Consider the following 26,098-nt stretch of genomic DNA (forward strand, 5'->3'; position numbering starts at 1 on the left):
ATGCTTGCATCTGCATATCCCTGCTTTGTCATCACCTCAACCACCTCAAACCCAACGTCACCCCAACTCAAAACCCCACAAACCCACAAACCACCACTCCAAAATCCGCAAATGGGCTCTCAAAACCTCTACGGCGCCCCGCGCCCAAAGTCCAAAGCCAACCCCATCCCCCTCTCCTCCACGTCCATCCACGCCCTCGCCAACGAACTCACCCTCGCGCGCGCACGCCTCTCCTCCACCAGCACCACCAAAACCGCGCCGGGCCGCCCCCGTCCCTCCAAGACCGCATCGCTCTTCGCCCCCGCCAACAAAGGTGTCAGTAAACGTGCCGCGCGCGACGAGGCCCCAGATGACAGCTACGGCGGCAAGACGAGCGCGCAGCTCGGCGACGCCGTGTCGGAGCGGGAGCTGGAGCGCAGCAGGAAGAAGATGAAGGAGAAGAGCCGTCTGTACGCTGCCATGAAGCGCGGGGACTTTGCGGATGAGGGCGGGGAGGGGCTGGTGGATTTTGATCGCAAGTGGGCTGAGCACCCTTCTGACGAGTCGGAGGAGGAGGCGGAGGAGAAGGCCGGTGGCGGGAGCGATGAGGACGACGAGATCATCGAGTATGAGGACGAGTTTGGGCGTACGAGGAAAGGGAAGCGGGGGGCTGTGGAGCGGGAGAAGAGGCGTGTTGCGGCGGCGAAGAGGGCGGCGGAGGAGGCGGCGGCGATGAATAGGGCGCCTGAGGGGCTGATTGTGGGGAATACGATCCAGACGGCGGCGTTTACGACGGCGACGTTTTCGGCGGTGCCGTCGAGTGCGATGTTGGCTGGGGCGATGCCGAAGGAGGAGGAGGAGAAGAAGCTACATTATGATGCGAGTAAGGAGGTGCGGACGAAGGGTGTGGGGTTTTACCAGTTCAGTAAGGATGAGGGGGAGAGGATGGCGGAGATGGAGGAGCTGGAGAGGGAGAGGGTGAAGACGGCGGAGGAGAGGAGGAAAGTGGAGGAGAGGAGGAAGAAGAGGAAGGAGGCGGTGGAGAAGAAGAGAGAGGAGGTGAAGAGGAGGCGGAGGGAGAAGGTGGGCGATAGGTGGCTCGAGGGGTTTATGGGGGAGTTGGCGGACTCTCCGGCTGCTCCTGCTGATGATGCTGGTCAGGGAGAGGGAGAGGAGAGTTGAAGGAAGGGTTTCCTTAACGTTTCTATCTCCGCCTCTGTTTTTCTTTTTTATCTGGGCTTTCTTTTCTTCTTCAGGAGTATAGGCTGACTTTCATTTCGCTCTTGGCACTCTATAGCGTGCTTGGAGAATGCGTCTCTGATCATCAATCATGGTAATGTTGTAGATGATCCAACTAAGATTGCTTGTAATTTTTTATGCCATGGGAATTATGCGTTGTTTCTTTTTTGCCTGCATGGCGTTCCATATGGATCCAGTGCTCTCCCGAACCCCTCTATAGAGCTAGATTTCAAAATAAAGCGAATATCAATTACTCTACTTTGAAACCCGCATGGACGAAACGTGTCCCCTACTCTTTGGTCTAAGCCAAATTAACTGTCCACCTGTCATTCCGTATATAACGGCGCGCCACCACCGGCACCACCGTCAAAATAAATGACGTATATACCCTCCAATCCGGGTTGTATACAATTACATGTAATGAAGTAATCAATCAATCAATATATCGACCATCAAAATAAACAAACAAAAACCACTGGTTTAATTCATGAAAAATCACTCGGCCCACCCCCGGGAGTATAAATGAATACAATCTTCCTCTCCTCCACCCTACTCACAACTCTTCAATTAATTAATGCCTTAGTTTACATAGAGAACTTAGATATATACTAATCAAAGATCTATAAGATAATTATAAAACTAAACTTCGTCGCTATTAATATCCCATAACTTAAATCGTCGCGATCGAAGGTGATTAGTTTTGTAAATGCGAAAAGACTCCACGGCGCCAAGATCGAATAGGTGTAAACCATCTTATTGGCTCCAGACACGGCTTGCAATTAGACTTGTCAAAGTTCAACGGTTATGGTACCCTCCCACCCCTATTTATTTTTTTTTGCCCAAGTGATCATTGACCTTCCGTTACTTTTTTGCTTGTCCACCCTAGTTGAGTTTCAAATTTGGTGGTCATTGGCTCATACGATCGAACCACATATTATTACTCTAGAGAAGATCTGATGAATGTGCCAATCTTAACTGTATCAAGTATATATTTGAACGTGCTTTTGGTTGATTGGGCGGCATCAGGACTAAAATCAGCCACTTTTGTATGCTAAGCGTGCATGTCTGGGTAAGTCTGTAGACAGGTGGCGGTGCAACATATATACGCCTTGGATAGGAAAGCTGTTGACTGCACAAACAAAGTTCGTCTCTTACATCGTCATTGCCGACCCCCTCTCCCCATAATAGAGCAATTGGATTCGCATGAGAGATATTCGATAAGAGAGATAACAGAACCTGTTAGTACGTAGATCAGCCACATTAATCTTCTTCTCTCTGAGGGTCACCCTATGGCACAAAAGTAGGCGTTTTAATTTACACCGTGATAAAGTGACAATTTATGGTAAACATTGATAGCTTCTGTCACAAACATAGAAATCAAGAAACATAAGCTCCGGAATGTTTTTGTTGAACTCGTCCAAGCTTATAGTAAACATTGACGTGCTTGTTTGATGTTTATTCAAAACGATTCGAAGTTTGGGTTAAACTTTTCCATCCAAATTTTGTACCATAGGGGTCAGTATCTTACTGAAATTCGAGAATAATTCGGCCGTAGACAACCCCCTACCAACCACAGGCTTCACTAGTTTACTGTGGATATCGCCACCCGTTTCACTCAAACATGTCCAAATCCAACGGCGGCTGCATCCGCGAATATATATGTAAGTAGATCAATTAAAGAGGTACAACAGTAACCGCAAGCGTAAATATTATAGATCATAACCTCGTACGGAAAAGATCTAGGCGGCCTTCTTCTCAGAGTTTCCCTTTTAGATTCAAGTCCCGACATACTCGTAATTTCATAGCGTTTGTGAACACAGCTGGGTTTACATAAACCAAAATCCGGAGCATCATGCAGGATTATGCGGGTATGCGCGCCCAGTTGTGTTTATAAACGCTATGAAATTACGAGTACACTCCTGAGTTAATATGCGTGCGTCTAATAAGTGTGTAATTGTAACCTACATATGCATGTGCATTTAAAAGCTTCTGATTGGCTCATTGATGGAGTACCAATAGAAAACCTATTAATAATCTGATACTACTCAGTATAATACCATATGTTCATATCCAAATAACATCTTTCAAGTGAAACAAAATCTGTAAACCAACTAGCAGTTCGACCCCAGCAGCCCGGTGGCCGCTAAAGGGAGAAACTGCCTGATCTACCCACTAATATATGGGGGATATCAGAGGAGGTACATATCAACCAGAGCAGATATAGTGATGGACTTTGCCTCCTAGCAGGCAAGTAGGGGGACTAAGCCGCAAAGCGGCTTACCTTTATATTGCAGTGATTGAAATACATATAGTAACCGAAGGCCAGAAACCACTTGTAGCTCTGTATATATTTTCAAAGTGAGAGTAAAGTGAGGGTTGGGCATGAAAAATTGATATCGAGTGACATCCCATGATTGAACCACAGTATAGATAGCTACATGTGGTTTCGTGTCAGTACGTTAGGACCGGGCCGGAAAGAAATGGAAATGTGTGGTTCTACACCGGCACCGGTACCATCAAAGGAAATAAAAAGGCCAGTGGTTTTTTCTAAATTCATGAGCAATCACTCGCTTGGGTTACTTTTCGGCCGGGGTATAAATGGATACAATCTTAGTCCACCTTATTCACTCTTAGCACCTTTTTAATTTACATATAAGATAGTCAATTAGTTCAGTCTCTTATAACCTCTTAACCTAGATAAATATTCAAGTTCTATAAACTTCATCTCTATTAATATCCCATGAACCGTGGTAGCCACCTTCGCGAGATCTCGAGACAAAATGCCACAACAGATAAGAGATCGCGATATCGACAGAACTATCTATTTCAAATTATTGGCTCCAGTTACGCCTTGGCCTTGTCAATGTCGAGACTTGAGACTGGGCGTATGTACCTCAGCAAATCGTGGCTTGGAACATTGGGAGGTGGCTTGAAACGTCCTAAGTGTGGCTTGTAGTTACGCATCGAAGGCCTTACATACTGATGTGAGCTGTCAGCTTTTCCAGCCAATAGGTGATGTCGGGCGAGGTGAACGTATCCCATCGCACGAGCAGCCCTGGACCACCCGCTTGAGCACACCATAACGAGCACAAGGTAAGATATTGAGACATCTTCCAACATGATTGCTGACACGACTCAGTGCCGATAGCCATCATCATTGCCTGGGCTATTTGTTGTGCAGTCGAAGGTTCCAGGTCCCGACCCCGTAGCGGCTGAACAGCTGTAGGGCTCATAAGCTGATGAACTCTGGTTAACATCTGCCTCGCGCCGAGGCCTTCAGTTGGCCTTTGATACTATGAGTAGAATGTAGGGTTTAGCTCACTCATGAACAAACCACTTCTTACGGCTGCTGACCTTAATTCCGAGTCTTTTTCAAATTGCTTTATCTAGATCGAAGTCACACGTACACGCCAAAACACGTCGCAATATATATGAGTAGCAACAACTTATTACCAAATTAGGAAGTATTACTAAAGATCATGCTGTCCGTACGAACATACAGGTTTTAGCCCTGATCGGCGCCCGCATCGTTCAACATTTCCAAAAGTTTGGCTTGAGTGATTGGTTGAGTGGCGTCGATCTGTATTAAATTTCCCAAACGATTAATTTGGTCTTTGGAAGCTAGCCAATTTTCGAGTTATGGTGGTACCTGGGGTGTAAAAGCACGTCACCTAGCAATACTCTCTCTCCCCCCATATATTACATGTATTTACGTTTTTTCTTCTATGGAGTGCGCGTGTGAATAATTTTCTCTAAATTACCGTCCAAGGAGGGTTTTCTATTTGCCTGGTTTCGAACATGACTCCGCTACTGCTATCACCGCCGCTGTTGTTGCTACCACCGCCGCTGCTGCTGCTACCATCGCCGCTGTTGTCGCTACCGCTGTTGCTACTGCCATCGCTGCCACTATTAGTGATGGATATGTCAATCAGCATGATGGATCTGACCTACCTTGGTACATACTGGTAACAGTTGTGATGGTGGTAGTGATAGTGGCGATGATGAAATGATGAAAAAGAAGCGGGCACTCATGCATGGTGGTGACTTTATAGACTTAAATGACGAAGTCATCTATATAGCTATAGTTGTCCTCTGGGGCCGCTCATAGGCTTGTATAGGTCCGATATTGGGCTCCATGTAGCTGTCTTCCCCCCACATGCCCACATGCCTGCCTACTCGCCCGCCCGCAATTTGGCCCGGATGTGCGCCCACGATATGCGCCCACATACTCGCCCACCTACCTAAATACCTACCCACCAACTAAATTAACTAGATGATTAAAGTTAATTAAGTGCTAAATTTAGTGCCAGAACGAAGAAAGACCTGGCACCACGATGAGCGATGCCTGGTATCGAATTGCCGTACATGCTCCTGGCAAAATCTGCTTGAATGTAGATCTTGTGGGCGATGAGAGGTAATCCATGTGCGGCTTTTAGTAGAAATATCAGCGCTGTATAGGCCACAAATCTCACGAGGCGTGGTAGTAGTCATCGAAGCGGGGAGGGGGAGAGATGGATAGTTAAGAGAAAGAGAACAAAATGATATCATGATCCAGCCGAGCTCAAGTTGGTATCTGGCATCATATATGCATATATGTGGCATGTGACAGTGCACTGGCGCTGCAATGCAACAGGCCCTTTGCGCAATTGAAAGACTCCAGGTAAAGAAAACCGGGGAGAACCCGGAGCCAGCCCCGCCTGCACAAGGGTGCAATAATAGTGCCCTTCGTTCGTTGAAGTACTCTAAGGGCCCTGTGGTATATACGTATACTCGTAGTTTTTTGGCGTTTCCGGACTGGACTGGGTCTGCATATGGGCGTAAATCGTGCTTGACAACCATATTTTGGTGGTATGCAGGCCCAGTCCAGTCCGGGAGCGCCAAAAAGCTACGAGCATATAACTGGAGTGTTTAAACCAGTATGTGGTGCACGTGTGGGTGGTAGGTTAAACCATACAGTGTTTAAAGAACACGCCACTTTTATTACAAGTAGGCCCAGCTAGCAAACTTCTAGATCTTGCAAAGTTGAGAATGATGACTTCATTAGGAAAGCGGAGATACCCGTTCACGTACCTGAATTTAAACCTTCCGCCGGAATATTCCCTAGTGAAGCTATGGGAATATTAGTTGCATGTACTCGGGCGTTCGGATATATCGTTGCAACCAAATCCCTACTAAGAATTCCGAACGCGTGAGTACTCTATAGCCTAAAGAAGTATTAATTAATAGACTAAACATTTACAGTAGGTGCTATCACGTTATAGTACAGTACTTAATAATACGCCCTCAATTAATCAATATTACAAAGAAAGACCTTGAATATTTGGAAGCGTATTTAATTCTGGCGAAGCGAGACTTGACGGTCTTTTTGCGATGTCCGCAAGCTATTTGATTTAGTCGAACAAAACCAGTTAGTTGTATTCTCTAGAGTCTGATGCAGAACTTTCGTAGAACCGGCCATATGATGCCGGATGAACGTACCCCAGACGTGGCGAATCTATATGACGAATTAAAACGATTCCTTCGCCCCCATTGGACACCTGTCCCAATTGTTGGGAAGCCTTTCACATTTTCAGAACACTTGTATGTAGGCGCATTACATAAATATTGACTAAGCAGGATTAAGTCTCTTACATAAATATTGACTAAGCAGGATTAAGTCTCTTAATTCGTCGAACGGTACGAATACGAGATGGATCAACTTCGACTGACAAAGGAGCATGTGTTGATAGTAGTAACAAGACAAGATAAGAGAGATAGCTAGAGCCTAGAGGTGTCTGTGATGCGACCTGTACAGCCGCAAAGTACTAGCATGCGCACCCTACAATATTGAGTCGTTCTTAAATTATAGCCCACTAACAACCATGCGCATACTCATATAGCGCTATTTTAGTTCCGAAACTTTCCGCCGTTCCGGGCAAGTCTTGGCGTCGCGTCTTGCATCTTAGTAGGAATGCTATCGCGCTATTGCCACCTTTATCACAGGAACGGAGACTGTGTTCGCGATCGTTCATGGCTTGGGACCCGTGTCTAAAGAATAATCGTGGAAACTAAACGCTGCTGGCCGGAGAGGAATGAAAGTTAATTAATTTTGTTTTCTATTGATCATTACCCAGACCTAGACCCAAACCCAATTAACGAGTGACACCTTATGATGGTATGTACGCTGAACTATGAGTCGAAACAAGTTATTACCAAACTAGGAAGTATCACTAAAGATTATGCTGTCCGTACGTGAAGGATCAATACAGGTTTTAACCAATCGGGTGAATTCTGTTAGCGCTGAGTGCCACTGTTTCGTTTTTAAAGACCATAAATATGTACTAATCGTCGCGTCGTTCGATTGATCAACGGCCTAGTCCTTGGTGTGCCTGATTTTATCGGCCAATAGTCCAACCCATACTACGCGTACGTGGTACTGGCAACAGAGACATATATCCACACAAGTCGACAAGGCCAGCATTCAATCACGCCTTCTATCCATTTTGTACAATATAATTGCGAGAATACATGTATATTATAAAGTATAGTATAGCGACTAGACGTACGTACGGACAATAGTAGAAAGGAGAGGAAGAATTCGAAACGAGTGACTACAATACCGATTAAAAGAAAAACATACAGGCTAGCTATAGACCTAGCCAGAGTAACATGACCAGGTAGAATATCTTCATCGAAGGCGCATGCGCGCAACGACCCCAAAAGAACAGTTAACCCGCGCCGGCCCATATAATTATAAGAAAATCATTAATATACTCCCACGTTAATTAAGTGCTGATTCCTGAGAAATTTTGGTCACCGAATACATCATAACAAAAAATATACAGCGAAATCTAGTTAATGGGGTGGGTGTCCATTTAAATTACTCCTGTTGTTGCAAGGCCTCCCCATAGAGGGTTGTCCGTTGAAATGATAGCTCTCGATGTAAACTGGTTCTGTCTGCAGCCCCGCGGCCGTTATAGGCTGGTTCTGGCTTGGCTACACCTCCACTCTCGAGGTGTGCGGTATGGGGAACCGGTTCTTCTCGCGGGTGCACCATGGATCCGCTTAGCTCATACGTCGCCGGTATGTCATTTGTCACTGTCCGTGATATTTGTCCACGTGAAGGTTGTGTAGTCGAAGTGTTCAGGACGTGTACTCGGGGGGGGACGGGGGCTAAACCAGGCTCATGGAATGATGAGCTCTGAGTAATATTTGCTTCGAGACCCCCAGCTGATCCTTTATGCTATAAGTTGGAATGTAGATTTTAGCTTCCATAGATTTAAATTTACACACTGGGGTAAACAGAAAGATTGTTCTTACCGCTGCTACCCCTCTGAACCCTTTCTGAAGTTTACCTAGAAGCCACACCCCAAAGATTGAAGCAATAATGGTGGTAAAGATTCCGACGATCGCTATAATATCACCGCTGCTGAGACTGCCTTTACCGTCACCACCATCGCCGCCTTCGTCGCGTTAATGGATCGTCGTATACATAAAGCGGCTTGTAGTGTATATGTATGGTGTTTAAGGTTGTACGCTTAATTGCAAAGAATAGCCGTAGATATAGTGCTTGTTTTAGCTAGCGCTAGCGGTGCTGGAAAGGATCGGTCACGAGTTAGAGGAGATTTTCTTTTCTGCTGAGGACGCTGGTCGGGTCTTTGTCTGTCTAGTGATTTTAGCTAGCTATAGGCCGGGCCGGGAGTTGGAGAGAATATATAAACACACATGTGTGTATATTGTGTATTTGGATTTGAAGAGGCGGCTACATGTAGCTATCCCATGCTATCCCTTGGGCCAGTGAGACATGTATGCAGAATCCAGCACTTCCTATTAAAACAAAGCTAATTGTAAGTCTTGTTTCCTCGAATGATAGAGTACGTAGAGCGTGGCAGTGCACTGATTTATAGGTATCAGGCTTTGTAATTTTACCACTAGAAATCACTACTGCGAGTGAATACCGTGAGGGGGTGCACGTGTTTTAAACGCTCGTCAACTCTCCCCACGTTAACCGTCCGAGTGATGGAGGGGGGTTGTTGGAATGGCGGGTCCTTGGGTGCAGCTACATATATGTGGGAAGGAGTCAGGTAGTGACCACGTAGTGAATGTTAATGCCCAGCTTGATCAGCGGGTGCTAGCTGCTCGCTATTCTGCCCACTATGCAGCATGCCCTCGTTTCAACGCCAATTGTGATTTGGAGGATAGGAATTTTGAGGATGGGAATTGTAATTTGGTCAAATTATATTTTGGTTATTTAAACGACTTTGGATTGCCAGGATCATATTGATTTCCGGGCTCTAGATATATAATTGATGAGGTTTGAAATGGTGTATCCAAACACTCAAAATTTCTAAATACATGTAGCTAAGCTGTCCCGACAATTTTTTAGCGCTACCGATTGCCTCAAGTAGGAAGGGATGGCCGCTGGGGGGGCCCGTCCAGATACACGTGGGTCCAGGGAACATTCCCAACGGCGCCATGCGACAACAAGATCTAGAGCTATGCATGAGCATCCCTTCGTACACATTTTCATGATGCCGTTGTGTTGTGATTACCGGGAACAGATGAAGGGCCGGGATATACTCGTGATTATTTGTATGGAGTGGCTATACAAAATGGGCATTTGCTTTCTGGTTCTTTCCCTATATACACACCAGCCGATCACACCCAATCAGATAATCAAAACACAGGGCTGGCTCCATATGGATCCAAAGTACAGTCTTTTACCGTCTCTTGACGAATACTGCCACTTGACGAACAGGGATTCCAAGTATGGAAAGAAACAGTCAAGCAACAGCCAAGCTACGAGATCTCCGGTCCTTTTAATTTCTATTGGCCCAAAGTCCCCTGTTCGTCAACTGGCAGTATTCGTCAAGAGACGGTAAAAGACTGTAGATCAAAACAACCAGCGAGTAGTATCTAAGCTTGCGGGATGGCGCCTATTGTCCCATCTCTATTTTACATGACGCCACCCCAACACAAAAATAAGCTCCGCCTCCTCGCTTGCAGGCTTTGTGCTGGATGTGACTAATCGCTGATCACTTCCAATGATGTCAACATCTATCACGAACTATCATGATCAGGTTTCCCCTTCAGTACGCTGTCTAGTAAAGGATGTTACTAACTTCTACTTTCCCTACAGTTCCCCCATCACTGTCCGCTGCCTACCGATGACCTGCTATATTGTATCAGGGCACCCTACCTACTATTAGGGGGTCCGCAACACCTAAAGAGACTCTGCTATACCCATAAGGAACCTGCGATACCTGCAACGACCCTGCGACGCCACAGAGTCCCTGCAGCACCTGCAGAGACCCCACAAATATGTGATATATTAGGAAACTAGTCCCGATTGGATAAGGCAGTGGGAAATGACGTCAGGATCCCACCTTCGACCTACCTACCTACCTATGTATCTACATATCTCCATACTCTGACACCTACTCACACCTTTATAGACTTCTAATCGACGCCCAAATTAACACCCAACTCGAAACCAAATCGACGACTAAATTGACCAAGGGTAGGTATACGTAGGCAGTCGGGCAGGCAGGCAGGCGGGCAGGCAGCAGGGCGTGGAGGTGGGTGCGGAGGTGGGCGCGGAGGTAGATACATGTAGTGGTGCCTGGATGACCAAGCGCGGTCACGTGTTGACTAAGCAGAATTGATGTAGCGCGCGGGTATGGAAATAGTGAGCCCACTGTGGCGCGTCGCGCTAGGTAAGGCTTAGCATCTAGGCGAATAAGCGCGACTTAAAGACGTCAGTAGAGGCTAGAGGCGATGTAAGAAGGAAGCACGCTTAGATTAATGAATATTTTGCAACTCGTGGATCATGTTCTGCCTCTGCTCTAGTCTACACCAGTTTTGATCGATCGTTGTTTATGATCGTTCCAGACTAGACTCTAGTAAGTGCAGAGAACAGTCAGCACCGTTCAACGATGAGACAAATTGGGGCGCCTGGTATATCTGAAGTACTAGTACTCTGTACATTAACTGCCCACTCGCGATCGCCACTCCGCATACAACGGCGCGCCACCACCATCAAAAACCAAATAACGTCTGGGTTGCATACAATTAATGAATCAGACAATCAAATCAACCATGAAATAAAAAAAATAAAAAACCACTGGTTTTAATTCATGAGAAATCACTCGGTTTACTTCTCGGGCCGGTTGGGTATCAGAAGATCCTACAATCTTCCTCCACCTTATATTATGAGACCCACTCTTAGTACGTTTTACGTAATTACATATATACAGAAAAATATTCCAATTAATTCAGTCTCTTAATATCACAACTTGGGTCGTGTGTGTCGGGGGTCTATGAAACGGGGCGATCGGGGCTTCGTCACTGTTAATATTATCCCATAAACCCATCGATGCATTGGTGACTTTTGAATTTTTCTCTTGATGTTCTAGACTGAAGAAGCGTAAAGTTGCATGCAATTAATGAATTAAACCAAAAAAAAAAATAGACTGAAGAAGCTGGTAGTCTCTCTGCTGTGCTCGTTGGTGCCAGCTACTTACAGATTGTAAACATATCGTCATGCACGTCAAAATCAAAACTTCGATCCCCATGGCCACCGAGTGATGCTCGGTGATCTCTGAATGTTTTTTTTGTTTTTTTTGTTTGTTTAATTCATTAATTGATCTCTCGAACCGACTGTCCCGGGAAATGATCTACAGATCTACACAAATTCGGATCTATGATCATCACTCGTGTGCATGTGACGCACTAAAGATGTATACAAGGCTCTGGGATTAAGTGAGTGAACGGATCCTCACGTATCAGTCAACACCCCATCTAGTTCACTCACTTAATGCCAGAGCCTTGTATCTCTAGACGAAGTGGAAATGTGTACCTAGAATATTCAGTAAAGTCGTCGGTAAAGTCGTTTTCGAGCTTAGATTTACGTAGGTAATGTCAATATTTTAGCAGAGGGAAAGTCGTTTTAAGGGAAATCGGACGACTTTGCAGACGACTTTACAGACGACTTTACTGATGCCTTTACCTGTCACGCTTCTGTCACCCATTTTGGGCGTATTGCCAAGGGGGGATAAGTTTTGGCTACCGGTGATGCTTCACATGATTGACCAAAGCCATCGCCAATGAAACGAGTCATCACAGAGCGTCCTACAATTATACCTGAAGCATCAATTCAGAATATCCTACATGTATATACCAAACAATGGATCCACCAAAATGAAATTGTATTCCCCAGCTGTGACAAGCCCATTGATGCCAGATGCCACCCGATGACCCCATCGAAATATTCTATTTTGGGACTCAACTATCTCGAGATCTAGAGGAGAGGCTTCATTGGAAAACATTGATTTTCCGGTGAAAAACAGGAAACCCGGAAACAGTCAGTAAAGTCGTATTTTAATGCCTTTAACATGCCTCTAACGGGGAATGTCGTCAGTAAAGTCGTATTTTATTGCCTCTAACATGTAAAGTCGTCAGTAAAGGTGTTGGTTAAGTGTCGGTAATGGGACAGGAATGCCTTTAACACAGAGTAGGTCGGTTATTGCATCAAATAATGCATATGTGTATCTCGCAACTTTTTGTATGGGAAACGTCAAAATTGATGCATTCCCACGGCTACTAGAGGTGGTTAGTTAATTAATTAAACCATGGCTTAGGGCCCGTTCGGACAACCTTGGATTATTTCTTCGGATTATTGGACAGACTGGATTATCATAATACTCATAATAAGTGGATAATTAATCTACATGTCCGGATAACGTTGAAATATTTAAATAGCATTAGGCTCTCAGGATATCTGTGTTGTGTGGGAATAATTACCTCCGAAGGTGATGGTATTCTTGGCGGATTATTAATGGGATAATCAGGATTTCCGAATGTTGGATTATTCAATTGCACGAACAGCATAGATTATTGTGATAATCCAAAAGTCGATAATTCGTCAGATTATCGCCAATAATCTAGATTATTGGGTTGTCCAAACGGGCCCCTAGTGTTTAATTAATTAAACCACAGCTGCACAGCTCGGTGTTTAGTTAAACCACAGCTTGGTGTTTAATTGAACCACAAGTACCAGGACCGGAAGTAGGTGTGGTTTAATTAAACCAAACGGTTTTTGAAGGGTGTTTACTTAAACATTAATATACTTATGAAAGTGGTTTATAAATTTGTTTAAACCACAAACACCCAAAAGATGGTTTAACGTAAACACCCTGGTGGATGCGGAATATGAACCACAGAGAGCTTACTGCTTGGCTCAAAGCAATTTGCTGCTCAATTCCCAGCATTCGCTACTCGAAATTCCTTGTAATATTCGCTGGCTAATTTAGTGATCAGCCCATATTTTGATCGACTTTGATGAATAGGGGAGGATATGGTAAAGCAAGCGGGGGCTGTGAGGTAGTAGAGCTAGGGTGCATCTAGAGGTGTCGAGGAGCGGTACAAGTACAGTCGGGGTACAGAAGCTTTGGTAAATTTTGGTTGCCGTTGCATGGGAACACCATACAAAATCAGAAACACTCAAATCATGACTTTAAAAACTAGATCGCACACACCTGAAGAATTGACTTAAAATTCTAGAATTCTCTGCACCCTATCTTGAGATAATTCCCAACTGTCCTCAAAACTTTGAAACTTTTTGGATGAGGTTGGGTGGTTGCTTCGGGTAGCTAAACATGGCTACTTTGGCTGTAAAAAGGGTATATTATCAAAACTTCTGTCCTAGTACTATATATAGCTATACATCACTTGATATTTGCCAAGTGCCTAACCCTAACCTACTTGACTGCGGAAAGCAGTAAAAAAAAATCGTTAAGGTAGGCTCACATAAGGCAAATATCACCGTTTTGGGAGTATATTCCTTATTCTAATTTTAAGTCTCTAACAGCGAACTCCAGCGATTAAACATTATTGATTTTTCAGACTTATTTAAGACTTATTTGATTTAAGGCTTATGTAAGCCTTGTTCGATTTTAGGCTGATTCAATCTTAAAACTTATTCTAAATTAAAGACAAAACGCAAAGGGAAGAGATTGAACCCAGAGCATTGCAAGTATACTATACCCCAAGCTCTCAATCTACCCATTAGGCTATGGGAGAATTAAGATTTTGATATTAGAACTATTATATAGCTAAGATAATCGATAAAATTCGAATTTATAAGCCTTAAATAAGCCTTAAATAAGTCTTATCTACCAGAGAGTCTTGATTGATGAAAAAGACAGATCTGGTATAAAGACTTATTTAAGAATTATCTGTATATAATGTATATGTATAGCTAAAGGCATATATGTGCCTTATTCTGGAGAGAGTCTTAGAAAAAATAGAGCCTCATACTAAAATAATGCTAAAATCACCAAAAAAACGCTTATATATGCCTTTTTCGCTAGTAAATCGTGATTGGAGGCTTATTTTTTTACCTGTTGCCACAGTCAAGTATTAAACAGTGTAGATATATTATGTCAGCCATGGATGATATACAGTACTGTACCTATCGATTTACGCTAAGAGCTTTTTAGGACAGACTTACAGAAATACCTGTACCGCCCATAAACTATCTGCGGACAGTACTGCAGTACAGGGATTCGAAGCCGCAAAAACAAGGCTGCGGGCTTGAGGGACGGCGCTTTCGGCTGGGACATATTACGGAAAAAGCAAAGAGACTCGTGGTATCCATAAAATAATAATATGGGCAAGAGCTGCATATGGATAAAGATAGTGACTGTAGGTATGTTACAGCGTGAGGCCTAGGTAGAAGCATGCCCAGCCGGCCCTGTTTCTATGGCTGAGCAAGCTAATAGGACTCTTCTCATACTTGACGACATACTCCAAATGTGCACGATACATGTAGTGCATGCTGCATGTGCAAAACCACCTCAGCCAACCAGACTCAATGCTAGCATGCAGGTTGCATGTCATAAATTTTCGTTGGTGATATAGGTGAAGCAATAACTGGTGCATCATAAAGGCCAGAGGTAATAACTGAGGACAAGCTTAAGTCGCTTCCAGTTGCAATGCCGTCGCAACCGTTTCTATTACGGTAATCCATGTACAGTACGATGCCAGTTGTGAGCGTCAGGCGCGGCGTCGCAACGCCCCCCGAACCATCACGGGTACCAGCACAGCAACCACAATTGATCCTTTGGAGAGCTGAATTTTTGTATAGTTGTTAAATAGTAGATAAATAACAATAATTTGACATTTAATATCTTGTGTACCAACCCGCCGTGAAAAGGTTGTGGAAATCTGGTTGCGCCTGACGCTCACGACTGGCATCGTACTGTATCTTTCCCTAAAGGGTTGTAGCTAGATCTTATCGCAACATGATGCAAGCAATGATTTTAACTCGACAATAAGCAACAATTCTAGAGCTCTAAGTAGATGGGATAATAGAGCAGAAAAAACTGAGTTGTTCGATATAATAAAATAAAAAAAAATACGTAAACGAAAGTTGGGCCACGGGGTGTCCAAATAACTCCGTGACACTGCAAGGCTTCTCCACCATATATATGCGTGACCGTTGACATGATAGCTCTCAATACAAATTCGTTTTGTTTGCAGTCTAAGTATAGACTCGTTTCGGCCTGTTTATTCCAACCTCAAGCCGGCGGACCGGGTCTGCTCGTAGGCGCGATGGGGATACGTTCACCTCGGGTGCCGATAATATGGCCATCGTTATTGCCCGTGGTATTTGTACAGATTGAGTAGTCGAAGGTCCCACGTCTTGGTGGGGGAGAACGGAGGCTGAAAGAGGCTCGCAAGATGATGGGGCCTGGTTACCATTTGCTTCACCTTCAGCTGCAGTTAATTCTTCGTGGCACTATAATAGCAGAATGTAGAATTTAGGTTTAGCCCTCACTGTATATACGTATACACATTTAGGTGTGGAGAAAGTTCAAAGGCCTTACGTCTGCTGCTGCTGAGCCTCTGAATCTCTTCCGAAGTTTATCTAGAAGCCACACGCCAAAAACTGTCGCGATAACAGACGCAAAGATTCCCACGATAGCAATAATGTCACCGTTATCAAGGCTTTTGCTGCCTTCAGCGCGAGGATGGAGGCTGTATTCGCTCATTGATTGGGATCTCCGGTTTATGGTGGTTGTATATATAGTAAAGCGAGGTCCGATTTCGAATAGTAATAAAAATTGAAAGCGAGTACTTGTAGCGGGGTTAGTTAAGAGTGTTCGTGTCTGAGGGCGTTGACCTGGTTGCTGAATAGTAGACATCAATTCAGCAGAAAGAGTGGAAAAAGCAAGGGTTTAGTACCTACATCGAGTGATAAATCGTGTAAGCAGAAGGATCCTTGCAATTGCACAGCGTGATGATTGGCGCGCCTTCTTTAAGTATTAATACCTCTTTAAGTATTACCTCTTTAAGTATTTACCTCTTTCTTTAATCTTTACCTCTTTAATCTTTACCTCTTTAATCTTTACCTCTTTAATCTTTCACCTTATCTAATTGATACATTTGTTATCAATCACATCAGTACCTGGACTGTGCACCTTAAGCTTAGTAGGGGAATTTTCTCGTGTATATTTCACAGCCCGGCCAGCAACACCATCTAAAATTGACACTTATGGATGCCGCTTTGGAGAGCTAGTGAATACTCGCGCGGCCGGTTTTAAGCCGCTCAAAGAACTGTGGCGATCGCGAGTGATCTGGCAGCCAATGATCATGAGAGCTCACGTACGTTTTTGCAGTATATATACAGATTAATTACCTCTTTTGTCTGAGCGGCTTCAATTCGGTAGTGCAAGTACTTATGTTTCAATTGTATGTAGCTACGCACAACCACAAAGATAAAAATAACCAACATACCGCGACAACATAATCGTGGCAGTAGCCAAAACGTAGTCTCGATAAATTCAAACGCCGAGCAGGTCCCCCATTATTTACTTGATCAATCCCCGGGTAGTCCGTTCAGCTACTACTTCAAGTTAAATGCCCAATTAAATTAGGACCTCCCCTCTAAGCCCGCAGGCTGCAGCTCTCAACTCCCACCCGCCGACTCCAAACCTACATGTAAGTACACCCGTGTCTAGAAAATTCCCGGATGCAACCAGACCACGACCTAGTATAAAAATGCGAATACCTCAACAACCACAGATCGAATAGACATGAAATAAAAAATATAGCATAATTAGATAATAAAGAAATGAAATATAATTATAAAACAACTATCATTTTGTGTGAACCCCATTTGCCTCATAACACTGGTTCACCATTCTTGGCATACTATCAACCCAGGCATCAAAGGTCTCTTGGGGAATATCTTCGAATTCCCACTCCTTAACGGCAGCTCTCCATAACTCATCTACACTATGAGGCCTTCTTTCCCTCTTGTGCCATTCTTCCCTCAACCTAGACTTAAGTAAACCCCATAGGATTCGTGGGGGTAATTGGTCGTGGTCTGATTGCTATGGGGCGGAATCCGGTAATTTTCTAGACACGGGTGTACCTCTACGTTCTGGGGCGAGATTACATATCTTCGTCCATGTAATGTCAAGACCGTGCGAAATATTCAACTTTCACTTAATTTGACAACGTGCCAAATCGGATCCGGAGGTATTGTGGTTTAAAGTGATCTAATCTTTTTATACACTATACACTATAGCTATCTATTATTTCAATTACCTCTTAAATATGAAATATTTGGCTTAAACTAACGTTATAACCTTCAGGGGCATGATAGTTAAAAAAAGAAAAAGAAAAAGTTGACGCAAGGCGAAAAAGGATTTTGCGGTTGGGTGTAACCAAAACGATACCCACAGTGTCGTGCAAATGCAATTCAATCTTTTGATTTTCTCAACCAAACCAGTCTATTCGCGCCAAACCAGCTGCTCTCAGTCCCCACATCCTAGTCCCAACCAACTTCCAACAATATTCATCTCAGTCGATTTTTCTATGTACGCGTGCGTTCTCTTCCGATCTCCAGGTTCACATCATCGCGCCCCCCCCCCCCCCCGCACCCATCCACCATGCATGCTTCAAACACCAACTAAAAAAAAGATATTCCCAAAAAAGAAAATGGTAAAAAGAAGAAACCCAATCGAAACAAAAGACCACCCAAAACTCAAAAAGAAAAAGGGAAACATAGGTATCCGATATGCTAAACACCGAAAGAAAAAGTACTCCGCAAGGAAATAACGTATATAAAAAGGTAGTATAGAAAAGAAAAAAAGATACTAAAACGAGGGTAACCGCCAGCTCACCAGGAAAAAAAAAAAGAAGTCCACAAGCCCCCCCCAAAATGAATGATTGAGTGAAAGGAATGTAACCATTAGGAGTAAAAAAAAGTTATCGCGAAGCGGGAACCAGCCCGGAGACGAGATTGTCTAGCTAGCTAGTTGGCTAACTAGAGTTTTTGTATGACCTTCCTTCCTTCAATGCACTCGGTAGTGATATAACAACTATGATAAAGTTAAGCATAAATACACAGGAGTAATGACAGGAGGTGGGTACTAACCTTAAGCCCTGCGCGAGCCCAAGCGTCTTATCCTTATCATAATCATGATCTCGATCTTTCATACTACTATCCCTTATCTTATCTTTTATCTTATCCATCTCATGTATCCAGGTCCTCCAAACATCACTCGCCACTACAAAAATAAGTCCTGCTCTTCCATAGAGAATAGTATATCACCCAAAACTCCGTCCCAATTACACCAAGACACCTTAAACCAATATATATATAAAAAGCAATCGAACAACCGAACCAACCAAGATACCCTCCCCACTTGCAACGCTTCACGATTCCCACTTACAATAGCAGGTACTATCGTCCCTTTCCCTCAGCCTTCCTTTCGAATTTAGCTTCTCGTCGAGTATTACATATCCTTCCCCCGTTTCCTTATCCACAAGCGGTGTCAACCCTCCCTTTAAAGTAACCACATATTGCGTACACCTCACCTCACCCAGGTTTGCGCGTCCCTTCGGGTCCGGATCAGTCAAATCCATTCCCAACAGTCGTCGGATTCGCGAGCTGCTGGGGCGAGACTCCTTGATGTTGACCTTCAGTGGATACGAAGTGGGTGTTGAGCGTTCGACATGGCGTTTCAAGCGGAGTTTATGAGTGAGATTACCGTTGGTAGTGGGGGTTTCGGTGGGTTTCGGGGCTTTAAGGCCAAAGAAGTCATCCGTGTTGTGCTGATGGCTTGGGGGTGGTGGTGGTGGGATGCTGGGGAAGCTGTGGTTGTCGTCGCCGTCAAAGTGGGGGCAATCGGGTTCGAAATGGCATCCGGTTGGTGGTGGGCGGTGTTCATTGGTTTTGGTGAATGATGTGTTCGCAGACATTGTTGGGGTTGCTGTGGTTGACGTGGAGCTTGTGGTATGATCTTCATCATCATCATCACTATCATATCCATGATTGTCTTCATCGTCTTCGTCATGTGTTTCCTTCTCCTTTGTGACTGCCGTAGAGGGAACATCGGGGATCACTTCAATTTCGAGGAGGGTCTTTTCCCACACACATTTCCATACTATTTCACCCGGGTATAGGGCGGTACCATTTCCAGATTTGATGATGTTGTCGTCTCGGGCAATATTCTCGTCAATGGTTGACTGCTTGATGATGACTGTCTTGTTGAACAGGATCCCAAATTTATAGCTGTCATCTAATGGGTGATCTCCTCCTCCTCCTCCTCTGGCCCACAACCCATTCCCAGTAGACCTTGTACCCAACTCATCCCTCGTAGAACTCCTCTCTGCAAACTGTTTTCTCTTGCCGTTATTATAGCTGTCCTCCGTCGTATTATAAAACGCAAATGGGATCTTCCAAAACACCTGATTTTGTGTTCCATCCCTCCACGACGACTTGCCCGAGTACTCCACTACGTCTCCATTAACAGTAACGTCCATCATATCGTCGCCAATCTCCCACTTTGTAATTCCCTCTACAGAGCTGACTACGTAGCCTCCCCAGGCCCCCTCGCCGTATTCTGCGCCGCGGAGAAAATCCGGTTCACTGGGAAAGAGCTCCATGTTGGTAAGGTTGACTGGACCCCGCTCAAAACGCCACGTTAGAGCTTCGTTGGTGTCATCTTGATCGTAGGCACAGGACCAGAGGAGACTAGCACCCATGCCAAACCAGCCAGGCGAGGACGCATCTTGGGCTGAAATATCACAAGAGGTGGATTTTTCGGAGAGGAGAATGGGGTTGATCAGAGCAGTGCCGGTGGGAATTACGGGGAAGGTGTCATTAGGACTTGATAGCGGTGGGCCAGTCTCCTCAGAGGTTGGTGGAACCTCAGTCGTAGGCTCTGGGTAAACGGTTGCCGTTGCTGTTGGACTGGGGTGTGTTAGCTACAGTGCCAATGAAAGATATGAAAGAGCCTAAAATGAGCCTTTGCGCAAACAGAGCCAGCTCCAGTTCTCCGTTATCTGCATGGCCAATAAGGCATCGGCACCGTCCAGGTTGCTGAAAACTGGAGCTCGCTCTGTTCCCGAAAAGGCATAGATAAAAATCTATAAAAAAGCCATTCTTACGCTTGTGCGTGGTGTAACCCTACACCTAAGCCCACTCCCAGCCCTACAGCTAGGAGTATCACGATCGCAATCGCTACTCCCATCAAGACCGTCTTTGTCCTGAATCCCATCCACCTCTTTTCATCCCATTCCTTGAGATGCCCCCCACCTCCATCATCCGGCTCTCCTCCATCTCCTCCCAGGTCCCTATTTGCAGCCAATAATCCAACCGCCCCAGTTGCAGCCAATGCCCCTGCTCTCCTCCTCCGTCCCTCCTCGTCCTCATCCCGACCCACATCAATCCCCGAATCCCCATTCGACACCTGTAGCCTCAGTGGTACCCCCACAACCTCCGGCTTTGGCTGGTCGGGATACTTTGTATATGGCGGCGGCTCCACGCTCCTCAAACTACTAGCACCAGAGGGGAACACCACCGCCGGCGGCGGCCTATGTGGCGCAAAACCATCATTCACAGGTATCCCAAAATCATCCGCAAAAGGATCATCCATCCCGCCATCTTCCTCCTCGGGCACAACCGACCCCTGGGTATTTATCGACTCGGGGTATATATTCTGCTGATGTCCCCCATAATTCCATCGCGGTGCTACTCCTGCTGCTGTCGAGTCGGATAGGTTAGAGGGTATCGATGATAGTGTCGAGTAACCAGTTCCAGTAGTTCCTGTAGTGTTAGATCTATTAAGAGGGGCTCCATGCCCATATGTTGACGAAGACGAAGACCTAACGGAAGGTGTCAACGACTGTGATATTCTGTGGTGCTGGTAATACCCGGTACCACCACCACCTGGCAACGGACTCGGGGAGCGTCGTGACGATAACGACAATGACGGACGGCGAACCGAGGGAGTTGGTGTAACAATGGAACTTGAGTAGAATGCAGACCCGCTTGGTGAGGGGGGAGGCGAGTCTGCTGGATCGGCGAACACATTTTCGGGGCTGCTTGGACGGGCCTGTTGGTAATCGCGTGATGGTGAGGGAGCTGGACGACGACCAGATGTTGATACTCCTAGTGATTGACCTGGTCGATACTGTGTATAAACAGGATAGAGAGCATCGTCGAGGTCACTGGCAGTAGCCGACCGTTGAGAGGAGGCGCGAGAGAAGCGGTTCTCCATTACGGTCAGCCCTTAAGGGCGAGAGTCGAAGGGGGGTTGACGGTGAGAACGCTCTAGGCGAGGGTTGATGGTTGTAGGGCCCGGTGATGATGGAAAGGGAGCAAGAATATCCCCTTACCTCGAGGGGGGATAGAGGTGGTGTGGGCGGCGATAATGGGTGACAGTGGGTGATGGTGTTGTTGTCTGTATCAAACGAGCTGGTACTGAATGGAACGGAGTAAGCGACCGGTGAGAATAGGTATGTTACCTATTCGACAGATGTGTGAGGAACAGGAATGAATTCGAGAAAATATTAATATAATCCCGGCTGATTATTATTTTTTTTTCCCTTTGTGTGAAATGAATTAGATTTAGTAAAGAACACTCCCACACTGTTGAACACACACACACACACACACACACACACCTTGCGAGGTGAGAAGTTGGCTAGGCGATGGGGGGTGGTTGTAGTGGTAGTGGGCAGTGGGCACATTGGGCACTGGCGCAGAGAGCATACGAGAAGCCCCAGGGCTTGCCTTTACAGAATTTTAAGAGGGTTAGGGACACCCCCCCATAAATTGGTATTCTCGCTCGCTATTGGCTCCGCTCCACCCGCTACACTGCATGCTAACTGAACTCTCTCTCGAGCTCCTGCACACTTCCCGCCCCAGCGAATGGCACAACAGCAGCAAAAAGATACACTAGACGTATCATCCTAGTCGCCAGCCAGGGTAAAGATCCGAAAGTCCAGTCAAGGGGAAGAAGAAGGTCGAGGAGAAAGTAAACAAGGTGGGAAACATACCCCCCCCCTCCCTCCCTCCCTCTCAAAAGAAAGTAAAAAAAAGAACATGCTTCTTCGACTCTCACCTGTCGCTATGTATCATCATCATCATCATCCTTCGGCTCAACCCTTCACTCTCACCCTCTCACACTCTCTCACCTCATCACCTCTGTTACCTTTGGCAGCCTCCTGTCCAGCGGTGGCCATTTCCTTTTCGGGCCGTAGCGCCATCCTTGTCCCCTGCCGAAACTGTCTCTGCCGCTAAAATAGAAGAAGGAATAACCCTTCCCTTGAACACAGCCCCCACGAAAAAAGATGTCTGGCTGGGCAGCTTGCCATCGAGAATTGCATTGTTTCAGCCATTGGTTGTTAACTGTTCTTTCCCTCTCTCCCTCTCTGCCTGGCTTCGTTATGGAGGAAACTTGGTTTTTAAACCCCCAAGAGATCATGCGTTGCCGCCTGCCCTGTTTGGTTCCCCGGTTTGACAGGGTATGATGCAGGCACGCACCACGAACGGCAATTTTCTTTTCCTTAATTCTGGATGGATGATACTTTTGGATCTCTTGATCTCCCAAAGCTACTAACTTACTGTGCTTGACGGTTCTTTTGATAACGACAGCATTTGGACTCTCTATGGATATCGTCCAATCAAGAACCAATTCTCCCCACAATCCATGGGGGTAGGTAGGTTACTTACCGCTGTTGCCATAACCCTCACTCTCCCCACACTCTGGGCCATACAAAACCCGATTATCCCCCCATCCACTCTCACGGAACACCAATCCCGTCTGCTCACGGCCCTATCTCCGAACCAGAAGTTCCATAAGCATAACCGGACATTTCCGCAGACTTATGTACAGGTGCCGTGTATCCATCACCTACACCTTGCTAGCAAGTCAGCCCGACGTCACTTCACAATTACAGCTTCGCCAAATCAACCTAGTAGTATACTCTAAATTAAGAATAGGGTTAGGTGAGATACTCATCGGTCATGAAGGATCACTCGCGGATTACTGGTGAGCTTTGCCATCTGGCAACATATGAGATCGCACTAAGGAACATGTGAAAACGACACATTACTGTTGTAATCATAAAAACGTCAACGAGGGCAGAAAATCCAAACACAACATTCGTATTACTGCATCACATCGACCGTGAGGGGCAATAAAACGTTTTAATATACATACATATCTCACGCTGGCCGGTTTGAATTGGTGGGCTTGATACCTGTTTTGAGATAACCCGAGTAAGAAGTATATGTCCACTGCGGATCATATCAAAAACGTCACGGTCCAGCCCATCCAGCCAGTCGGTGATGAACGCTACTCCGAGTCGTCAGGTAACAGGCAGGTGTGATTTCTTCTAGCAATCTCACATTCCACCATTCATTTTCTGGACAGTTGGTTGGGTGAGACACGGAATAACCGTTGGCAAATGCTACTAGCTATCTAACTAGCTGTCCAGCATGCAAATGTCACGGAGAATCACTCGTAGAAACACATGTGGCTGATCGCAACCGCGACAGGAAGGTCTAATAGCGATTGATTGTCTTGCGGCATTGGTCCGCAGGCCCGAGCGCCATTTTTTTCTCTCTCGGTGTTCTGAGTGAGACGCAGTTACCGATGGGAATGGATACCTAAAGCTGTGCGAAAGAATTACGAAAAAGAGGCTCTGCAGAGGAATTCTGGATGTTTTCAGCCTCCGTTGCGATACAACGCCACACCCGCACATATCCCCGCTCATCCACCTCCTCATCTGCTGCCTCCAGGTCTCTAAATTTTTTCGCAGCAACCAGCTCGGTCCTGATCTGTTCAAAGCGCCGAACCGCATCCTTGCAAACCAATACCAGATTGACGATCTGCATATGTGAATCAACTATAGTTACCCGATGGAACGGAGTACCAACCGAAGGCGAGTAATAACTCAATGTCTCTTTGTTAGTTAGCTCTTCTCCGTGCTCACTGGGTAAATTGCGAAAGAAGATTCTCTTGCTATGTCACTTTTTTTTGTGGGGTGGTGCAATGCACCGACGTAATATAGATGGAACGCGGTACCAGGGGTTGTGCGTGATGATCGACAACGAAGTGTAAAGTAGAATGAGGTGAGGTCCGGGATGCCATGCCGTCCTCGGCCTTTTAAGCTTCCATGGCAGAGGCCTCCTGGAAGTTGAGTATAGATACAATCAATATTTTGTTATAAGCTGCGCGCATGCGTTCTAGTATAACCGAATATCACAGATGTTTTCGAATGTTCGAAGGGAGCCACACCTGGACCAACCCGACCGACGATGTTTTGGAATCGCATAGAAGAAGTTAAGATCGCAGCGGCATACTCAGGGGTGCGCGTATATTCAGATAAAGACTAACGAGGTAGATAGTGGCACGGCGGTGAGAATACCTACATGTAGACATCGTATACTCTGAAGTCAAGCAATAAGCCAGTGTGTTGAATGGATCTGGATGTATTAGTTGGATGTAGAATTGGCCATTGAAAGATCGGCTTTACAGAAAAACAGGGAATATGTGGCAGCACCCCAAACTACTACAGGTATTACTTGGGTTTAGATAAATGTGGCCTCGAGGGGTGTCTAAAGCTATTGACCAGATGGTCAGAAAAACGCCTTGATGAATCACTCAACCAATCGATCAGAAACCCCTCCGACCGCTAGAATTACGGTTGCAATAAATCTATGCAGGTGTGTCCAGGGTGGTTGTTTTCTCTGGTCCGCCGGACCGAAGCTTATACACCGAGCCCATAACCACGAAGCCCAGGCTATCACACGAGTGAGATCCCATGATCGAGTCTTCCCGCGGGCATCGCGCTAGTAACCCGCATTTCAAATTGTCTAATTTACGTTAGCTTCATATTTCCTCTAGGATAAGATGAAGCAGTATCTGAGTCGTATGGAGCAGGCGTTCAAAGAAATCTATCCGCCCATGGTCCACTTTCCAGTACTACGAAACAGAAAGCCAGGAAAACTTCGATCGATCTTCTGGATAAGCCCTAAATCCTAATTATAAACAGTTCTCGAGAAAAGAACTATACTGGACATAGATGAGATCGCACTACACAAGTAAACGTGTCCCTAACTAGATTGACGTACAATAGGCGAGCAGTAAGAGACCACATTACAAGCCAAGACCAAAGTGCTTTCCGCTCAGCCTCATAACCACCACGCTTCAACAACCACATACTCCAACCACCACAGCAAGTCTACTCCATAGCCAACTACACCTCCATGCCACTCCATCTAGGATCGGCCCTTTAGCTCTCCATCGTCTCATACAGGGCCATATTTAAACTGCTTACCTACGTACTTTCGATGGAATCCAACTTACCAGAAAACCACCCAACCACCACCATCCACAGCTCCTCTCCCCAGAGCCGCACCAACAACCAATGGCACCACCACCTACACCACAGCCTAGCTAGGCGCAGAACGGTGTCGAGCCCCACGGAGGTGACGCGTAACGATATGTCTATATACATCAAACCGCATATCATGAAACAAGCCCATTGCCAAGCCAAGCCAAGCCAAGCATGAAACAGTGGTGTTAGTTATGAA

General features: G+C 45.6%; 4 protein-coding genes across 4 annotated transcripts; 2 read left to right on the forward strand and 2 right to left on the reverse strand.

The window, feature by feature from the left end:
• On the forward strand, positions 1–1,161 carry LAJ45_09463 (uncharacterized protein; the record flags this gene model as incomplete). Its single annotated transcript, XM_046119006.1, has 1 exon — positions 1–1,161. The coding sequence occupies one exon, from the start codon at positions 1–3 to the stop codon at positions 1,159–1,161; it is 1,161 nt and encodes a 386-aa protein (XP_045967821.1).
• A 3,835-nt stretch (positions 1,162–4,996) lies between these two features.
• Positions 4,997–5,254, reverse strand: LAJ45_09464 (uncharacterized protein; the record flags this gene model as incomplete). The annotated part of the gene is made up of 2 exons (XM_046119007.1): positions 4,997–5,118; positions 5,170–5,254. 2 exons carry the CDS (start codon positions 5,252–5,254, stop codon positions 4,997–4,999), a joined length of 207 nt encoding a protein of 68 aa, XP_045967822.1.
• Positions 5,255–18,532: 13,278 nt separating this feature from the next.
• On the reverse strand, positions 18,533–21,773 carry LAJ45_09465 (uncharacterized protein; the record flags this gene model as incomplete). Its single annotated transcript, XM_046119008.1, has 4 exons — positions 18,533–18,587; positions 18,644–18,776; positions 18,942–20,464; positions 20,662–21,773. 4 exons carry the CDS (start codon positions 21,771–21,773, stop codon positions 18,533–18,535), a joined length of 2,823 nt encoding a protein of 940 aa, XP_045967823.1.
• Positions 21,774–24,780: 3,007 nt separating this feature from the next.
• LAJ45_09466 (uncharacterized protein) lies at positions 24,781–25,414 on the forward strand (the record flags this gene model as incomplete). The annotated part of the gene is made up of 6 exons (XM_046119009.1): positions 24,781–24,844; positions 24,911–24,920; positions 25,049–25,080; positions 25,138–25,228; positions 25,305–25,316; positions 25,393–25,414. 6 exons carry the CDS (start codon positions 24,781–24,783, stop codon positions 25,412–25,414), a joined length of 231 nt encoding a protein of 76 aa, XP_045967824.1.
• Positions 25,415–26,098: the final 684 nt, after the last annotated feature.

Source organism: Morchella importuna, assembly GCF_003444635.1.
Source record: "Morchella importuna strain M04M26 chromosome Unknown Morimp01GS036, whole genome shotgun sequence".
NCBI lineage: Eukaryota > Fungi > Ascomycota > Pezizomycetes > Pezizales > Morchellaceae > Morchella > Morchella importuna.